Source organism: Tripterygium wilfordii, chromosome 13 (assembly GCF_013401445.1).
Source record: "Tripterygium wilfordii isolate XIE 37 chromosome 13, ASM1340144v1, whole genome shotgun sequence".
NCBI lineage: Eukaryota > Viridiplantae > Streptophyta > Magnoliopsida > Celastrales > Celastraceae > Tripterygium > Tripterygium wilfordii.
Window position 1 is genome coordinate 1,585,859 of NC_052244.1, and position 18,483 is coordinate 1,604,341.

Here is an 18,483-nt window from a genome sequence, read left to right on the forward strand (position 1 = left end):
TGATACCATTGAATCATTGATCCGGTTCTTTCTTCCTTCGAGATTTCACAAATCAGATCCAAATATGAAATAACCAGTCAAACAGAAATTACTCTCACGCGAAACACTTGCTTCCTTCCAGTTATCAATCATGGCGACTTTCCTCTCATCGTTCAAGTACTCCGACAGCCTCTCGGTGGTCGGAATCTCCATCTGCACCGCCGTCGTTTGCGAGGCCATCTCATGGATTCTCATCTACCGGACCAACTCCTACAAATCTCTCAAATCCTCCATCGACAAAGCCTCCAAGAAGCTCGAAACTATGAAAACCGATCCTAACAAGATAATCACCAAGAAGTCCAAGACCAAGAAGATCGACCGCGTTGAGACCAGCCTCAAGGATGCCAGCCGCGACCTCTCCTTGTTCAAGTTTAAGTCCGGTGCCGTCGTTGCTGTTGTTCTCTTCATTGTCTTCGGGCTCCTGAACTCGCTTTTCGAGGGAAAAACAGTGGCCAAGCTTCCGTTTAAGCCATTTGGAATTGTTATGAAGATGAGCCATAGGGGATTGCCAGGCGACGATGCAACGGATTGTTCCATGGCGTTCTTGTATTTACTGTGTTCCGTCAGTATCCGCACCAATCTACAGAAGTTTCTCGGCTTCTCACCCCCAAGGAGCGCAGCCGGTGCCGGACTGTTCCCAATGCCGGATCCGAAGACAAATTGATCAGGTACGGTGTTTTGGTGCTAATTCTTCTTTCTTAAATTACTGTTGCCCTTGTAAACCTGATTTTGTTGTCGATTACATCGAGATGGCACGTTGAACCTTAATTGATCTATGGATCTGGCGACTGATCGAATTGTTGTTTGAGTAAATCTTAAGACTCTTAGTTTGTGGTGCGTACTGTGTCAGGCGATCTCCTTTACAGTATTTACTCGCAAGAAAGTTCTTCCCACCGATTTTAGTTTTATTGCAGAATGTTGGCGATAATATATGGTGCATGACATTTAGAGCAATGGTTTATATCCTCATGTAGCTGTTCAGATTACCTTAAATTCCCCTGAGAACATATACCCTTAAGGCACGCCTTGTTCTTTATGTATCAGAGCTCAAACGTTCATCATGCGTAAATTTTGAGAAATATTTGAGGAGATAAATCATTTAGGTTGAAGCTTATATCCGTGATAAAGTGAGCTTATATTCATGGAAAGTTGTTCGAAATAACCTGAGGGAAGAAGAAAGGGAAAACGAGGAAAACGAATGACAAAGAAAATATGGAGATCTCCTTTACAGTATTTACTCGCAAGAAAGTTCTTCCCATTGATTTTAGTTTCATTGCAGAAGGCTGGCAGTAATATATGGTGCATGACATTTAGAGCAACGGTTTTTATGTTCAGATTACCTTAATTCCCCTGAGAACATATACCCTTAAGGTACGTCTTGTTCTTTATGTATCAAAGTTCAAATGTTCATTATGCGTAAAGTTTAAGAAATATTTGAGGAGATAAGTCTGTTAGGTTGAAGCTTATATTCGCGATAAAGTAAGCTTATAATTATATTCATGATAAAGTTGTTTAAAATTCTTTGAGGGAAGAAGAAAAGGGAAAGCAAACGACAATGAAATAATTTCTTTGCACATACTCCTGTCTTGCTGATAACATAGGTGTATCTAGAAAATAGATTTAGGGGGCTTGGTTAGTGGCGGAGATAAGAATTTATAGGAGGGGAACCAAAAGTTGATTGGACCGAGAATAAGTAAATATATATAGAGTAATGCTACGGACCCCACAAAATAGAGTAGCATTATATACATCCCATTTTTAACTAATTTGAAACTACTAGTGCAGAATTTGTGTTAGGATTGAGTAACCAAAACACTAATTTTAAAACCTGAATCTCTACAATAGGGTCGGATAGTCTCACCTCCCCCTTTCAGCCTCTCACCGGGCTTGTAAAGGAATCTCTCCTATTGCAAATTATTGTCGTAAAATTTCAGACTACTCATTACTAAGGCAAACAAGCTTTTAGATAGAAGTTACAATGAAATTCTAGTAATATTAGAAAACCAAAGGCTGACAGCCAGCCCTTATTTATGAAACGTATAAAAAAAGGGAATCCTTTTCTAAAAGGATTCCTGACGAGCAATTTAAAGGTAATCCTCTTCTAATAAGATTCCTAAAAAAACCTAATTTGAAGGAAATTCTACTCTAATAAGGATTCCTGACCCTGCATCATGCTCTGTAGAAGATTATGGTTTATCCTTCTTACCTGCTAAATTGACTGCTAAAATTTAGGGTCCGCACTTCAATGTATCAGACCTTTGTGTTGGCTGCAATAATATTAGTTTCACACTAAAATGAAATAATGAATATGTAGTAATGTTCTTCATTTACTTGTATCAGACTGGTGTAATGGTCTAAAACATAGACCTTAGTGGTATGAGATACTCTCTAGTTGTCAAAGCTCTAATATATGATGTATAAAGTTTGAGAAACATTATGAAGGCATCTCTATCTAATTTGTCGTGGAAACTCTAAAGCAGAGACACAGTGGACCCTTGTAGAGCTGGGTTTGGAGTTTCCTTTTCTTCTCCACTGGGTTATCCTTTGAGCTATGGAGCTTAACTTGCTTGCAGCTTGGATTTATATTAAATTGTTTGAGTCCTCTTTGTGGGGAATGGGGAAAAATTAAGAATAGAACTAAAGGAGAAGAGCATGTTTGCACTACTGTCTTGTTTCTTGCCTGGCAAACTTCATTTTCTTTTTTGAAAAGACTTGTGCTTTTAAAAGCTGTAGTTTTCATTACAGAATGCAGTAGCATGTCCTCTTATTATAGCAAACGTTTTCGTTACCTCCGGAGAATACATAACATATAATCCCTAATTTGGTAAAGTTGAGTTAGGGTTGGAGAGTCCTTATAGGTCTTGTCTTCTATTCTCTGCCTTTGTTTCCCTTTAGTATAAGCAATGTCATCCAAAACTGGGTTTCTCTCTCTCATCGGCATAGACGAATGTAAGTTCCCAGGGTGATGTAGTGACAGACTTCAGAAAGATACTAGCTCATGGTGAACTTGAGGCTAACCAAATTTGTTAATTCGCAATTAGTGATGCATAATCCCCTTCGACTGAAGTTACCTATTCGTATTTGTTCTCAATGTTTTACTAACACTTTTGCTGATTGAGTTTGAATTAACTGAACTCACCAGTTTTTGGTCTTATTTGGGATCCCTTTCTGAGGTGGGAAAGCTCTCTCTAACATCCCCTCTGGGCTCATTCAAGACATATTGGATGTTAGGATTGCCATATGATGGTGGTTTTCCCATCCAACTTTCTTTTTTCGCAGTTTATTCCGATAACTTTTTCATTAACATGTACATTGCAGTGCAGTGTTCGATTAGAGAAACCGGCCCTGGATTGAATCCCATAGCTACTAGGCCAGACTGCCTAGTTGCGCTATGTGAATTTGGATCCGGTTATCTTGCACTAATGTACTGGGCTATGTGATTTTTGTTTGTCAGTGAGCCATGTGAATTTGATATCCCATGAACAAGTCACTATATCACTGCCTAGAGGGGGCAAACAGGGCTCAAGCCCGTCAGCCCGGCCCGTCTCGACCCAGCCCATTTGGTGGCTGGCCAGTATGGCCCATTAACTGGTCGGCCTACCTGGCCCGGCCAAACTGGCCCGGCCAAATTTTAAAATTTACTTTATCACGGTTGAGTCTTTCATGAGGTCATGAGTTGACTTCTAACCCTTGCAAGAACACACCCTTCAAATTTTATTAAAAAACCGGGCCTGTTAGGCCCAGCAATTGGGCCCTAACATGTCCCTAACATGTCGTGTATTATTATTTGAGGTTCGCGGGCCAGCAACTGAAATCTGACTAGATGGGTGGGCCCGGCCCATGAAGTCAGCGGGCCCCCCTGTGGGCCGTACTGAACTAGGTCGGCTCACGATGATACCTCTAACTCTCTAAGTAGTGCCTCCAGAAATATACAGAAAAGACACCGGGGAAAAAAAAAGAAAAAAAAAGAGAGGAAACAATCCTTACAAGGGTGAGGGGAAAAAACACTATATATTACACAACACCCCCTTCACGCAGTGCAAAACACACTTCACACACTATCATTAGAAACCCCTTGTCACCGTAGATCATCTGTGACTCGAATTATAGCTTCCACCATTTTTGATCCCAAAACCATGAAATCAGAGTCACTCTTGTCTACCTGGATTCATCAGTATCAGCTCCTTGGGATTTTTTCAACTGTGCCACACGAACCCACATGTTGGCAAGTTCGTTTTCCAGATAAGCTTCTCTTTGCTTAGATTCCTCAACCTTCCTTTGAAGCTCAGCCTCTTTTTGATCCCTCTCTATAAGAGCACCTTCATATGCAAGTTCTCTCTCCCGACTCATGGCCAATTCTCTCTTGAGATCTGAAGCTGATCCAGCTTGGTCCTGCCGTCTGATGAGAGGTTCTCTTCTGCCATTCCTCACTACACCTGTAACACCACTGGATCTACGCTGAGTGGGGGAGTTTTTTACTGCCAGTTCAGCTGATAGTCTCTCATTATGATTCATGAGCTTGGCAACTTCCTCTGACAGTGCCTTGAGCTCAACAGCTGCGGCTGAAGCTAGCCCTTTGGCATAGGAACTTTCATCTGCCAGTTTCTGATTTCGAAGTTCTAGCTGTTCTTTTGACACTGTTAATTCATCAAGTTTCTGCTTCAGTTCTTCAATCTCAGTAGCCTGTTAAAAAAAATCAGGAATCTAGCTATTATGACCCATAAGGCAAATGGCATATTTCAAGCCGTCTTTTCCTGAAATTGAGCTGTGTATATAGAACTCCTCACTAGTAATAGGAAAAAAGAAAAGTGATATGGAGATACTCCAAAAAGTAAACACAACATATTTAACTAATAACTGTAATGCTTAACTAAGTAAACTAGCTTCTTTTCACTTTTTTTGTTTCAAATTTCTTTTTATATAGGTGGGATCTGCAACCAAAGCAGAACCAAAAACACCTTTCCTCCATACTGTTGCCTCCACCATGTTGCTAAGGGCCTATTACATCATGTTTTTCTTTACTTGATTTACTGCCTCGTGCTTTTTTCTAACGGTATACATTCAAAATGTTCCAGCTTTCAAAGACTTCTACTCCCAGCCTAGTTACACTCGTAACTGTAGGGTTGTTGGAGCTCAAAATTTGCATAAGAGAAGGGTAGAACTAACTACATCTGACATGCATGATGTACTGTATTCACAACCTAGTTACAGACATATTGAGGGTTGTGGGAATGAAGCCATGAAGGGCTATGAGAATGGACATTTTCCATAAAGCTTAGTATATTTTCAGTATTCATTTTACTTGTAATCACCAAAAGTAATCATGCCAAGTGCCAATAATTAAACACCACAAAAAGAAATTTCAGCCAGTAATAAGATTCAATGAAGAAAAATCTGAAAAATCAGGCAAGTGTAGTAGCAGGAATGCACAACCCACTTCTTATAAGAGAGAAACTGGAATGAATGCGAGGTCAATGAGAAGACATATATAATCTTATGTAGAGTTCTATTTTATCTTTATGAACTTGCCCCTTATAGCAAAAAAATTAAAAGGAAAAATGGCAAGCCAATTGCATATCTAAATAAATTGTATTGGTCAATGATGAAGATACTGAAGCATATTCTATAAACCCATTAAGACTTTTGGGAGGAAAATAATTTTAGTGATTCTGATGAAATAATGGAACATTAGTAATTTCTGATGTCAATATAACTAAAGAGCACTGACTTCTCAAGGTAGGAAGTATTATGGACTCATAGATAAATTATCTTGAAAATTAATATTATGGCTAGATCCAACCTTATTGGCATTAAGAAAATTAAAGAACTTAATAAACAGACAGGGTAAAAGATAAACCTGAGCTTGTTGTATCATTTCTTCATTTGAATCTTTGGATACTGGAACATGACTAAAATTTTTCAACTCTAATGCATCAGTCAACTGCTGCTTCAAGGAGGTAATTGTTTCCTGCAAACTTTCACATTCGCATATCTGGCACAAAGGAGCCACCTTGTCAATGTTGTCTCTCAAATTTATAAACATATGTAAGTACTTAAATACCTAAGTAAAAGTTTACATATTAGAAGATGCATATGTAGCATGCACATAGAGAAAATCCACATTCAATCATGCATTTATCTGTTTTCATGTGCACATTTATGGATGTACAAAGCGTTTGTATTTAGAGGTTTTCTACCTTCTGGTTTAGCTGCTCTTGGATTATACGATTATCTGCGGCTTTCACCTGGAAAATATAATATATTTCGATATAGCAGATACAGATAAATCAGCAAACTATACAACATTTCATGAATTAGGCACAATTACATTGCATGTTGTATGAATCGCATTAATGACTTGAAATTTTTTTAGATGGACTTCATTTACAAAGCATAAATAAGTCTGCTTCTGGTTTCAAGAGTCAAAAAAATGATTCAAATTTAATATGGCATCAGGCATGGTTATTGTACAGCTTGTTAAGTATATTATACAGTCAAATGTGAAAAAAAATGATCACCTCAAGTTCAAAGGACTTCTCATTAAACTGTGTCACCAGTTCGGCAAAAGACTGCATGAATTAATGAAGCATAAGTATGCAAGAGACATACGCAACCATTAAGAGTTTTTTGAGATGGGTAAAATAAAGATAATTTGCAACCATTAGTGAGCTAAACTTACTTGTGACATTTCTATTTTATCCATTTTGTTGTGTGAAACCATTAGGGAATCAGCAATTTGCTTTTCTAGCAAAGCAATTTGTTCATTCTTCCCTTTGATTTCGTCTTTCAACCTTCTCATCTCCCCCTTGATTTCAAAAAGGACAACAGGAATAAACTTTTAAGTCTCGTTAGAGTATCTGATGCCAAAGATGGTTAAATATGATGAAAAAAAGAAAACAGTATCGTACTTCAATCTGTTCTTTCTGGGGATTTCGTGCAGCTTCCTCACACAACATCTTCAAAGAACTTGAGTGTAATGCCACCTCTCCAGATAAGATCTTCTGCTGCTCCCTCAGAAGATCAATTTGATCAATTGTTTTTGTGCTAGTCTACAGGAAAGAAATAATTCAGCTTAAATTATTTATATGGTAATTAATAAAAACATATAGAAACACATAGAAGCAGGAGAATCAGAAATCTAAGCAGTTTAAAAGCATAAAAGAAGATCTGAAAATAGCCCATTTAGCACAGCATAACCAGCCAGTAAATTTAGGATCACTTTTCAGGCATCATTATAGCCGATGATAGGCTAGGTTTACAATGTACTCAAATTGGGTGAATACTGTGCTTCCAAATACTAATATGGTCTTCAATTTCCCACTGTACAATTTACGTGCTGCTAACAGCGGTTAATTAAACCATCGGGAATCACAGTGGTAAGCCCATCAGAAATGTCGGTGCCCATGATGAATCACGAGGGCGGAAGGATGGTAAATATACAGGCGCCATTTTCCAGTCTCAAATTGAATGCACAAAATCAAATCAAAGGGGTATCATTGTTGTCCCATGTCAAATGCATGTTAAGTTCTTCACCCATGAGAATGCTACTTCCAGTATTTCAAGTCTGCAAAACTAGTGAAACACTTGGAGCTTTTTCTCAACAGCTGTCTAGTAGTATAACTGTGAACAGGAGTAAATCAACCATGATCCGACCCTGAGTACACGATAGGATTATGTTTCCCATTCTATCTCAATTCTCACTTTTTATGCCAAAAAACAACAGCATGAGAATGCCAGAAGAACCCTAAAATTCATATTTTGAATATGGGAAATAAAATGGAAAATTGCTAGGAGAGAAAATTGTGAACCTGGATCTCACTTTTGTCACATTAACTTAATTTCTTAATTGACAAAGCAAGCAGTTCAAGGGAAATTCTAGAACCCAAGGAATCACAAATTTTAATAGGACAGGAATACAGAATACTAGGTCCAGTTAAACGTTCAAAATAGTGAGATGACAAGGATTGCGGTCATGTACTTCGGTGAATACCAACAGAAAGCAGTGGCAGGTAATCTGTTCAGTAAATCAGAGGCAATTATTAACATTCTTCAGCGCAGGAGACAGACTAATCTTTTTATAGATCTTATTGGGTACCTTATGTGTGTCATTTAAAGTTTTCTCACGAACTAGGATGTGTTTAAAAATTTTCAGAGACATCGAACATCTAGCACATAGCTAATAAGTACATTTATCTGTTGTGGAGGAATGCATACCGAAGGTGTCTCTTGTCCAAGGAAATTTTCCTCAAGAATTTCTCTCTCTCGTTGAGTATCAGATAGAATATCCACAGATGGAGTGCTCTCTATAAGTAAAGAGTTGGAAAGCCTGGATTCTGCATGGAGATTACTCCTTCCAGTTTGAGGGGTTGAAGGTGTACTATTAGATTTAGCACCATTTGACTTATCACTGGTGCTTGTCAATGCTGCTACGTTACTGTCCCGTTTCTGTTAAAGAAAAGCATAACCACATGAGCTTCAATAAAGGGAGAATATAAAATACATCTAACAAGATAAGAGTCATAACTCTTTTGCAGCTCAAGAAAATGGAGAAAAAAAAGGGAAGAGAATCGTATCATTTGAAATGTGTAAAATGCTTAGGCAGCAAGGAATCATGTGCACTTTAGTCAGACATAAAGAAAATGACCTGAGAGATTAAAAAGCATTACTGAACTTAGATAGTATACTAAACAAATCTGTACAGCATAGGTCCTTGGCAGCAACAGGGGAATGGTAGATATTTTACTGGTGTAAGTAGGGGGTGTCAATAAAAGAGCTATTGGCTTAGGACCTGAAGAACCAGAGCACGGTTTGAGTCCTCTCTCACGCTAAAAGATAATAATAAGAAAACACTATCAAAAAAAAAGAAAAAAGTAGGGGTACAGTGTTCTGTGGTTGTCTTGAAGCTGCTCATTTCTCCAATTTGGTATCTACTATCTACAGTTGCTAGTTTTTGTCAGCTGAACTGCTATGATTCTTTTCTTTCACACCGCATTCTGTTTGGTGGAATAACATTCTTATTAATCCGTAAGGACAAAGGAAAAAAGAAATGCTACATAAGCTTGGCAGGAATTGCAGTTCTCTGGCAAAGCGATGCTACATAATGACGATAAAGGAAAAAGAATGAATTGATGAAATCTTGCTTGGTCTTTATTCGAAACTTGGTGACAAGCAGGTCTATTTTGGGGTTTTCTAAAACAAATATGAAGGTGGTACAGCTGTTTATTGTCTTTAGCAAGACTGGACAAGAAACTCAGGCATAGATTCTATAGCACTCATTGTGTCAGTAAACATTCAAGTCACCAATTTGCCTGAACTCAATGCTGCCGAATATAACAATAAGACCTGTTTATATTATACATTCGTAAGCCCTAACTAGTGAAGGGATAAACTTAATACACGACTGAACAAGAATCGACAATCCAACTGTTGACTTATTTATAGTAAATCAATGGCAGACTGTACAGATGAAAGCACAAGATCAACAATTATGCAATATTGGAATGTTAAGTTAGATACAAGTTCATATAAATCAATCTAAGAAGGGTAACTAGCACCGTTTTTCAAGATCATTAGTATGTGAGGCTCTTGTGCATTAGCTCAAGGAGTAAAGGACAAGGGTTAGTGTTAATGATAAAATCAATACAGTCCCAGGAAGGATTAGAAAAAGAAAGGAGAAAGTGTTAATTAAGCATACCCGTGGCTTTAACCAGTTTAGAAATCCATTCTTCCGGGTCTTTTTCTCCTCCCTAAGTGTATCTTCTGCCATTTCAGTATTCCCTTCAAGGGAAACGTACAATTCAATGTTTTCATCATCGAGGATCAAATCCCGCCTTCTGTGCGGTACGTATGCAAGCTGCAAATTTTCAAGAAACAACCACAATTTGATCAAATAACATAAAGACAACCTTCTAGCCATGTATCTGAATGCAAAATGATATGAAGAATTAAATATATTCAGCGTTCTCGTACCAAAGAGGGAAAAAGAAAACATAAAAACAATTTGAACGAGTCCAACCATACCTCTTCTTCTCCAAAGGAATGTCTCCTCCTGAGACCAGGGCGGTGAGGAAATCTAGATGATTGTGAAGTTTTTGAAGAAACTAAAATTAACTTAGTCAGACGTTGTATCCTGCTAAGTAGAGCTGCTTTAGCTTCCTCTTCCTGTTCCAATCTTGATTGCAGCTTGACTTGACCATCTTCTAGCTTCACATATAAAAGCAACAAAATTTATAAAAAATCACTCTTCATTTTTTTTTCTCCACCAAATCTAGTATATATCAGTAGGCAACAAAGCAAAACTATTTTTTATCCATATGATAACATAATATATCAAGGGGGATGTGAACCGTGATTTTGTGAACTTCTGTCGACTCGATGCCCAATGACATCATCTACATTGTGCATATCATGCAGGACTTGAAAATTAAAATTGCATACAAAGGGAATTAGCTGCTGTATGTGTATTAAATGCTGACCTTTATGCTACCTCAGCCTACACAAACCTTCGGGTTTCTCATTCATGATGCATCTACCAGTACAAGTTGTAAAAATAAAGAGACTTGTAGTTTGTGAAAACAAATTGTTTGAGCATTTTCCAAATAGCAATACTTGTAAATTTGTAATGAGCCAACTGACCAAAAGAGTACCTTTTGTTTCAAGAGGACAAGATCATCTTCTCCAAAATCTTTCAGTTGAGGAACTGTCACTATGCCCCTCTTTAATTGTTCCAACTCTTCCTTCAAAGATCGTATCTCGTTTTGATATTTCTTAATAAGGGACTTCTCATCAATAATCTGCAGCTTAAAGAATTATATTCAGAGACTGGCAAATGAAAGTAATTTAAAGAAGCATACAATTTAGAAGAAAATACCTTGTTCTGTGCTGCTTGAATTTCTATGTGTTTTGCACGGTGGGCAAATTTCAAAGTATTATGTGTCTCTTCTGCACTGCTTGATGCAGGAGTGACATTGCAAATAAGCTATAATCTCAAAAACAAAGACAAAACATTATACAGATGCATTGTTCAAGATAATGTGATGTAAAGAAAATACTGCATCATTTTGCTAGATATGTAATGTTTATGTGTTTTTCTAACAGAAATTTCTTAAGACGCTTACAGATACACGTCCATGACCACTTAGCGAAGACTGAAGGAGCCTTGTTAATTTAGAGTCCCTGTAAGGTACATGGGTGGCCCTCCCATCTGTTAGCTTTGATATTACCTATACGCAACAAAATTAATACATTCCAAATAAGCACATTAGATGCTGCAGCATACTGCCTTTGATTAAACAAATGTTTCATAAAAGTGATAATAGAATAATTTAAGCCTTCTGTATGGGGACAATCTAGAGGAAGGTCACAACAGCAAGAATATTTGCAGTATCAGTATAGAACTCTTTTAATTAGAGAGGAAGGTTTGGCTATACATAACCATAAACAAAATAGAGACTGGCATCAGAGCACAAAGGAATACTTAACCACGACCAAGTAACTGTAATACTGAAAAAAAGAGTGTATTCTATATGTGTAGACATCCATTAAGCTATACAGCGACTTGATAATATGGCTGAGTGCTAAATGGTATAAATGTAAACCATAATTTACTTCTTGGCTAAACAATTTAGGTTTCCCATTTGTGAGACTTGTATATGGTTTACAAGTTTTTGCTTAACAGAAGAAAATTACGAGGAAATGGGGCATAATACTACAATATCCACACATTCTAATTAAGAACTGTTTTAAAAGCCTGTCCAAATCAGTTTAAGAATGGCATACTTCCGTTAAATAAGTTTGAAATTGAAAACTAGGAGCCTGAAAGTGATATATTGGAGCTGGCCATAAGCAAAGACGATATGATATACAAAACAAAGTTTATACATAAAAGACCACACAGAAGAGATTATTCAATCCTATGCATATTATATATTAAAACAATCAGTATGCGAGATCTCACAGTTCCAAGGGTCAGTAGGCTTTTATTTATATACGATCCTTCTTTCCGTCTCACGCCTGTTGTTTCAGCCTTTGAGCTTTCAGAACCTGCCAGATCGATGAGGTTCTGCAGGTATAAGTAGGATACAGAGTTAAATAAATCATGGACCCTAATAAAGAAAGGTGAGAGCAAAGAAAGCAACCCTAAGAATTAATTAAGAGTCTCACGGAAAAAAATCATAAGAAATTACCAGTTGTGACAAATTTACAGCTTCTCCTTCACTATTTTCACCGCATGGGCTACTCTCAACTGTCTGTAGACAATGCAGTTGGCAGACGGAATACTTCAGAATGGATAAAACTTATCTTGGAACATGAATCCATGATGATGTTTACATTTTACAAAGTTTTCAAGTAGCAGTTCAAATTTAACCTTTTTAAAATAATTTCTTAATAATTATCATGATTATCACTTTATCCATATTCACACAAATACCAAGCATTTTCCAAATGTTATATATGTGCAAGAGTGTGTATGGAAAAAATATGAGAAGCCTGCTGATAGGTAGAATAATGTGAATGTGCATGTAATTGAATAAGAGCATGTACTGTGCATTTTAAAATATGGACTTAAGAAAGCACCCTAACCTGAAAAACAGAACAATGGTTGTATAACTATAAGACAACAAAAGATAAACATGTGGCTCAGTGTTAGAGTTGTGAGAGAGCAACCTAGAGATCACAGGTTCATTTCCTGAAACATTCTCTCCACATATTATGTGGGGGTAAGGTATGCGAACATACTATCTATCCTCGACCACGCCCACCGCGGGAGCCTTGTGTACAGGAGTTGTTTACCTTTTTAGGCGACCCCAAATTTTTGGGATAAAGGCCCGGATGATGATGAGCAAAAGGTAAAAAGCTTTCCTTTTCGTTATTTTTCTCTTTAGGTTTCGCTTTTGATTCATACATGGAAGCTACATTTTACTATGATAAACAAAGAATTACCAGAGTAAATATTGTATGACTTCGACTGCTTAGTAAATTGAAATTTGTCGAACCAACATGCCTGTGCTCTGTTGTCAAAGAAAATCACGAAGCTAATTTCATGAGCAGCAACAGAAAGAAAGACTATAGTCATAGGGAAGATGATTGCATAACTAACACATGCTAAAAATAGTGTACCTATTTATTCATATTAAATTATTTCTAAAAGCAAAGTTCAGTTTAGATGGCCTAAACATTCCCAACCAAGATTATTGGTGACAAAAAAGCTCTGCATATAAAATCAACATGCTGCGGCCTTAAATCTTATTTTTCTTCTTTTCTTTTTTTCCTGGGAATTCAGACAGAACAAAATGTCATCGTGCATCTTTACCTTCTCCAGCTGCTATAAGAGATAGAGCATGAGCAGGGGATAATACAACTTCTTCCTTTATACCCTCAACAAAGGTTCCCTGCAGCCATTATTTGAAGAATTAATGAATAAAACACTCTATATCAGTTTAACATCATAGAACAATACATTTTTCCTTAGAGAACTACAATAACATAATACTCAGAAGGTGAAAAGAAAATACTTGTCCTATACTCTTTGACACACAATAGAAACACAAAACAAGTTGTGCTACGCCCTTTATAACTGAAACTACAGCCCCAGTTTGTTTCGTTTGATGATTAAAAAAAAGAGCAGAAAGAAACTGCTCTTGCAATCCTAAATTAGAGGAGCATGCTATGACTCAAACTAATGGAGTTTTTGGGTAGAACGAAAATAATAGTACAATGAAAAGTGGTAACCTAATTTAAATGAAAACACGACATGAATGGTCTCCTCATATTGATACTAACAAAGTTAACATGCCATCCTCATGTCAGTGAAACCCAGCTGCCAAATTTAGTTGCAACCTTAGCAAGCTACAATGCAATGGTCCAACTACTGCCTGAGCTAAGCTAAGACCCCTAATCATCTAAACTCGTCTTCAAACTGAAAAAACATAGAGCATTTAAAGGCTGCAAATTTCGTCATATTCCCCAATGAAGGAAACAACCACTCACTGATGAGGGGCATTCTCTCTCAGAGGCAACCAAGAGAATCCGTGCATGCAACAGTAATAACTAGTTGAGACAAGATGCTGGCTTAAACACCATCCCCATTTTGCTGAGTGACTCATGCCAAATAACGAATTACTGTTCTGCACAAAAGTGTTTATTAAGTACACTGGGTTCCCCCAAGAGCCGCCCAGAAACTGAGAGCTGTAACTCTTCAGCTGTACATTTGAATATCCAGCCATGTTTTTCAAATAAGTTCAATACCAGCCATAGCCATCATCCTGGATTCATGGCTACAAATAGAGTAGCTATGGAAGTTGACAACTGTAACGTAACATATGAAAACAATAAACAGAAATTTATAACAGTACCTGAGCATCCTCTCTAATTCTTAAGTTCTGCCCTGCTGGATTTAACAAGTCATTAACAACCTGAAAAGAAGAAAAAGAAAAAGAAAAAGAAAAAGCAAAGCGTTTAGGATAATGATGCCCAGAAATGGAAAACAGCAGGTTGTTGGTATTAAAACAGAGGAACACCAAGCAAGTAGGTCAAGAGAGAGTAGGATAAAGCTCACCTCATTGTAGATTTCCAAGTACGAAACACGAAGAAGAAATTCTCGGTTTGGAGTCTATTTCATAAAATCAATGTTAGAGCTCTAGAAAGATGACAAGGAATCCAAAAGATGAAAAGTTATGCAGGGAAATCCACATCTCACATTACCTCCTGGATAATACTAAAAGCATCCTTCACCGCCAATGGTATTATTCCAGGGGACCTCTGATCACCCTGCCATTTGCATGTGACAAAATATAAATGCTCGTAATGCTTGTAAATTATAATTCATATATTGTTTTGTCATAAAGCAACATCCTCATCCGAAAATGAAGTATAAGTTTTAGATCTGGCATACAACAATAACAAATATTTTGACAGCAATGCCAGCCTTTCACAGCTTCAATTAAGAAAACGTCAAGTTACAAAACTATAAAATGTTTACACCACAAAGACTATATATGGGACCTACCTAGCAGTTTTGAGTTAAAATACACATGATCATTAGAGAAAAACCTTCAAACTAATATATTTTTCAGTCTTTAACTAATCCTATATTTATTTGAAATCTAGCGACCAACAGCCAGAGAATGTAATGCAAGCACGTTTATCTTCAAAGAACTCTTGCAGAGGTTTGAAATATTTAAAATTCATTAAACTCTAATGCCAGAAGCACTAGAATTCAAAGGGCCTGACAAGGAGAAGAATGTAATCACAGATTTAGTTTTTACATTCCAAAAAAAATCACAGTTTTAGTTTCATCAAAGGCGTATCTTGAAGAGTTAGATGCAAAAGAAAAGGTTATATAAAGCACGGATTTTCGCAATAATTTACCTTTTGACGACTCTATAAACATAAAATGATTAAAATAAACTCACATTATCCAAAGAGAGTTACTACACGACCTTTTAAGTTTTCTCGACCTAAGCTGAAAAATTAATTTTGATCATTAACCAACCTTAGAACATCCAAATACAACACGGCATAAGCAATTGATGAGATCCCTTTTAGCACTTTGGATACATCAATGCCAAGACGAGCACAATATGGAATAACACTTCCAAGAGAAATCATACATGAAAACTAAGGCATCCTTATAAAGCTTCAGATATGAATAATAATAATAAAAGGGGCAAAGTTGTCCTAGGCTCCTAGCTCACATGCATTGTGTGCGTCTTTCCACTGCTTGTTACACCATATGCAAAAATGGTACCTGTACGTTCCAGAAAACACACTTTGATAGATCAGTGAAGCAGACAACACTCTTTAATACTTCAAATACCCAATGAATAAAGTATGTGTCAGTAAGTCTGTTACGTCTCTATAACACTTAAATGTCCTAAGAGTACAGACATCAAAATAGGCAACAAGAGGAAATTAAAAGCATTAGAGTGATTATGACAAATCGAAGCACTGTATTAAGAAAATATACCCATGTTTTGGAGTAAGGCTTGCGGATAGAATGGCACAATACATGCAATTGGTATAAAGGAGGGGATGAGGTTGTCAAAAGGGTGATGCAAACTACTCACCATTGCTAAGGATAGATCTCCTAATGTACATCAAATTCAAATCACTGAAAAATTTGAGTTGCTTAACCAGACAATCTTTATTGTTTACCATTTATGCCGTCCATTGCACCACTGACAACATGTTGAGCAGCAACATCATAGACATGGCGTGTTGTGGTGGTAGGGCCAAAAACTCGATCTAGAAGCATGGAAAATAAACTATTAAAATAGATAAAAAGATTTTGAAAAGCTAATTAGAATGCGTCTTACATTTCAGAGCACTGTGAAATGCTTTCCTTACACAAAAAGGGAAAAGAGAAAAAAGAACATACTTGCAAGTCTAAATTTAAAACAAAAGATGGGCAAATACTGGCAACATAAGCAGATAAATTCAAAATTGACTTTGATTCATTCTGAGGAAAAGCTGGCAAGTTGCATCACATTATTGTTCATGATAATTAGCCATTCAATTTTTGGTTGCCTATTACCCAATTTCTAGTGGTTGGTGAATGGCCACAACCACTTCTTAGGTGTAAATCTCTTTCCTCGAATTTTCCATATAATCTAAAAGCCGACTCCAGGCATAGAATTGGGCACATTTTAACTAACTGTCCACTATCCATGTAGTAAACGTTAATCATCAAGTTTGCAGAACCTATGTCATCCTCTACACACAATCTTCTTATTGACATCAAGGTAATATGAATATTATATAGCAAACGAATCAAAATGCATTACCATATGCATATGCCATCGATGTATTATGTTCACTTCGCACAATAGTTTCTCCATCTGCATACCACGCTATCTCCTCTCCTTGACGAATTTCCCTCTGACTATTTCAAAATCCACGGTTTTATATTAAGTATAACAACTGGTCAGAAAAGAAAGTACTATATCAACAGCAAACTTGAGGAAAAGAGAGATGTACCTTAATGGACGGAAGCGGACGGTCACTGTGACATTTTCTTTAGACCTTTCCGCATCCAAATGTGCACTTTCTGAGTAAAAGTACTGAGGCTTACTTCGAGCCGATGAGGAAGCAGGTGAGCTCTGACCATCAATAGACGTTTCCAGAAACTTCTTTGAGGAGGATGTGGTTGAAGATGAATGAGAATTTGCAACTCTCGAACTACTTGTTGCTTGCTTCTTAGATTTCAATCCATGTTTCGATGCCATTGTGACTCAAGTCGATCCTCCCACGCACCGACAACTAATTCGACCCTCTAATATGACTGCAGGGACAAGAAATTCTAGTTTTCAGCTTCATAAGAAATAATATTGGCCATACTTCGCATCCAAAAAACATTTGTTTATTCAATGCTACCATACATTTAGAGCCATAAAATCGATCATGAACCAGTAATAAGCGTCTTCTCCGGCTCGATATGACGACCAAACAACAAATTCCACAGGCCTTAATTTCGAAATGGAGGATAATAGAACGCGGAAACGAAAGCAGAAAGATAAAGCGTGGAAGGTTGAGTACTTCAATTTGTTGTCGTATTTCCACGAAGTAAAAAAAATTAGCAATTACTGAGCAGGGCATATCAAATCCTGACTCATTATGCCAAGGAAAAAAGGGAAAACGAAGAAGGAAACTTATAAGTCGCTCTACTTAGCTCAATTTTCCGAGCAACCAAACAGAAAACAAGTAGAGACGAGATTCAGAGATTACCTCATAGAAGACCAGTCAGTTGAGCGTGGTGGATAAAACACTGCTGGACATGCAAAGAGAGTAGGTAGAGATGGAGATCCTTTTCGTAGTGAGAGAGAGATATTAGATCTATTGGTGGTTGTACTAAAGAGAGCAAAAAGAGAGATGCTCTTACAAGAAGAACATCATCATCAACACTCATCAGTCAGGAAAACTTTCTCTCTCTCTGCTTGTTTTCCTAATTAGACCTTTATTACTTGCCTTGGACGCGATGCCCTTAATCAAAGGCAAACTGCATTTTCAATCCAACTTTTCCAAGATAAAAGAAGATTGCATATCCATGACCCTGGATGTCTACTGCACATTCAGAGAGAGGAAGACGATATTTTATCTACCAATCTGTACACAGATACATACATACATACATACATATTATACACAGAGAAACAGAGAGAGAGAAACAAGTGCCGTTTTTCTCTTGCATGAGTGCCGTTTTTCTCTTTCATAGAATCATTATTTCTAATTTTCTATTCCTATTCGTATTAGGAGTGGTTGGGTGCTGTAAATGCAATGTTAGGGAGCGCTGACGGGGGGTCACAAGAGGGCCGTGGGCGATTATGGTGGGGACCACCTTTTGTATACGTGTCCAGCGTTGATGTCCGGTTGTGCTCCAATTATCAGCGACTTCCGCTAATTCAACCCAAAATGTCATTTTTTTTTAATTTGATTGAAAAAAACAAA

General features: G+C 37.2%; 2 protein-coding genes across 14 annotated transcripts; one reads left to right on the forward strand and one right to left on the reverse strand.

Moving 5' to 3' along the window:
• Window positions 1–39: 39 nt before the first annotated feature.
• On the forward strand, window positions 40–6,224 carry LOC120012243 (calcium load-activated calcium channel-like). 11 transcript variants are annotated; one of them, XR_005471239.1, is made up of 3 exons: window positions 40–707; window positions 1,319–1,410; window positions 5,977–6,224. XR_005471239.1 is itself a non-coding variant. In XM_038863574.1 (2 exons), exon 1 carries the CDS (start codon window positions 131–133, stop codon window positions 701–703), a length of 573 nt encoding a protein of 190 aa, XP_038719502.1. In that variant the 5' UTR covers window positions 40–130; the 3' UTR covers window positions 704–707; window positions 5,977–6,224. The 11 variants fall into 11 exon arrangements, 7 of the variants coding, with proteins under 7 accessions (XP_038719502.1, XP_038719506.1, XP_038719504.1 ...); XR_005471241.1 differs by having other exon boundaries at window positions 1,322–1,410; XR_005471238.1 differs by lacking the exon at window positions 5,977–6,224 and adding an exon at window positions 2,520–2,835.
• Window positions 3,752–18,228, reverse strand: LOC120012242 (kinesin-like protein KIN-7K, chloroplastic). 3 transcript variants are annotated; one of them, XM_038863570.1, is made up of 24 exons: window positions 17,764–18,228; window positions 17,017–17,320; window positions 16,824–16,921; window positions 16,195–16,284; window positions 15,735–15,787; window positions 14,743–14,808; window positions 14,597–14,650; window positions 14,394–14,453; window positions 13,352–13,430; window positions 12,982–13,049; window positions 12,225–12,287; window positions 11,996–12,100; window positions 11,157–11,261; window positions 10,910–11,017; window positions 10,686–10,832; window positions 10,060–10,242; window positions 9,734–9,892; window positions 8,254–8,484; window positions 6,948–7,088; window positions 6,719–6,844; window positions 6,558–6,608; window positions 6,237–6,284; window positions 5,897–6,031; window positions 3,752–4,722 (listed from the first exon to the last, which is right to left on the reverse strand). In XM_038863570.1, the coding sequence occupies exons 2-24, from the start codon at window positions 17,262–17,264 to the stop codon at window positions 4,198–4,200; spliced, it is 2,943 nt and encodes a 980-aa protein (XP_038719498.1). In that variant the 5' UTR covers window positions 17,265–17,320; window positions 17,764–18,228; the 3' UTR covers window positions 3,752–4,197. The 3 variants fall into 3 exon arrangements, with proteins under 3 accessions (XP_038719498.1, XP_038719499.1, XP_038719500.1); XM_038863571.1 differs by lacking the exon at window positions 17,764–18,228 and adding an exon at window positions 17,418–17,700; XM_038863572.1 differs by lacking the exon at window positions 17,764–18,228 and having other exon boundaries at window positions 16,824–16,917; window positions 17,017–17,149.
• Window positions 18,229–18,483: the final 255 nt, after the last annotated feature.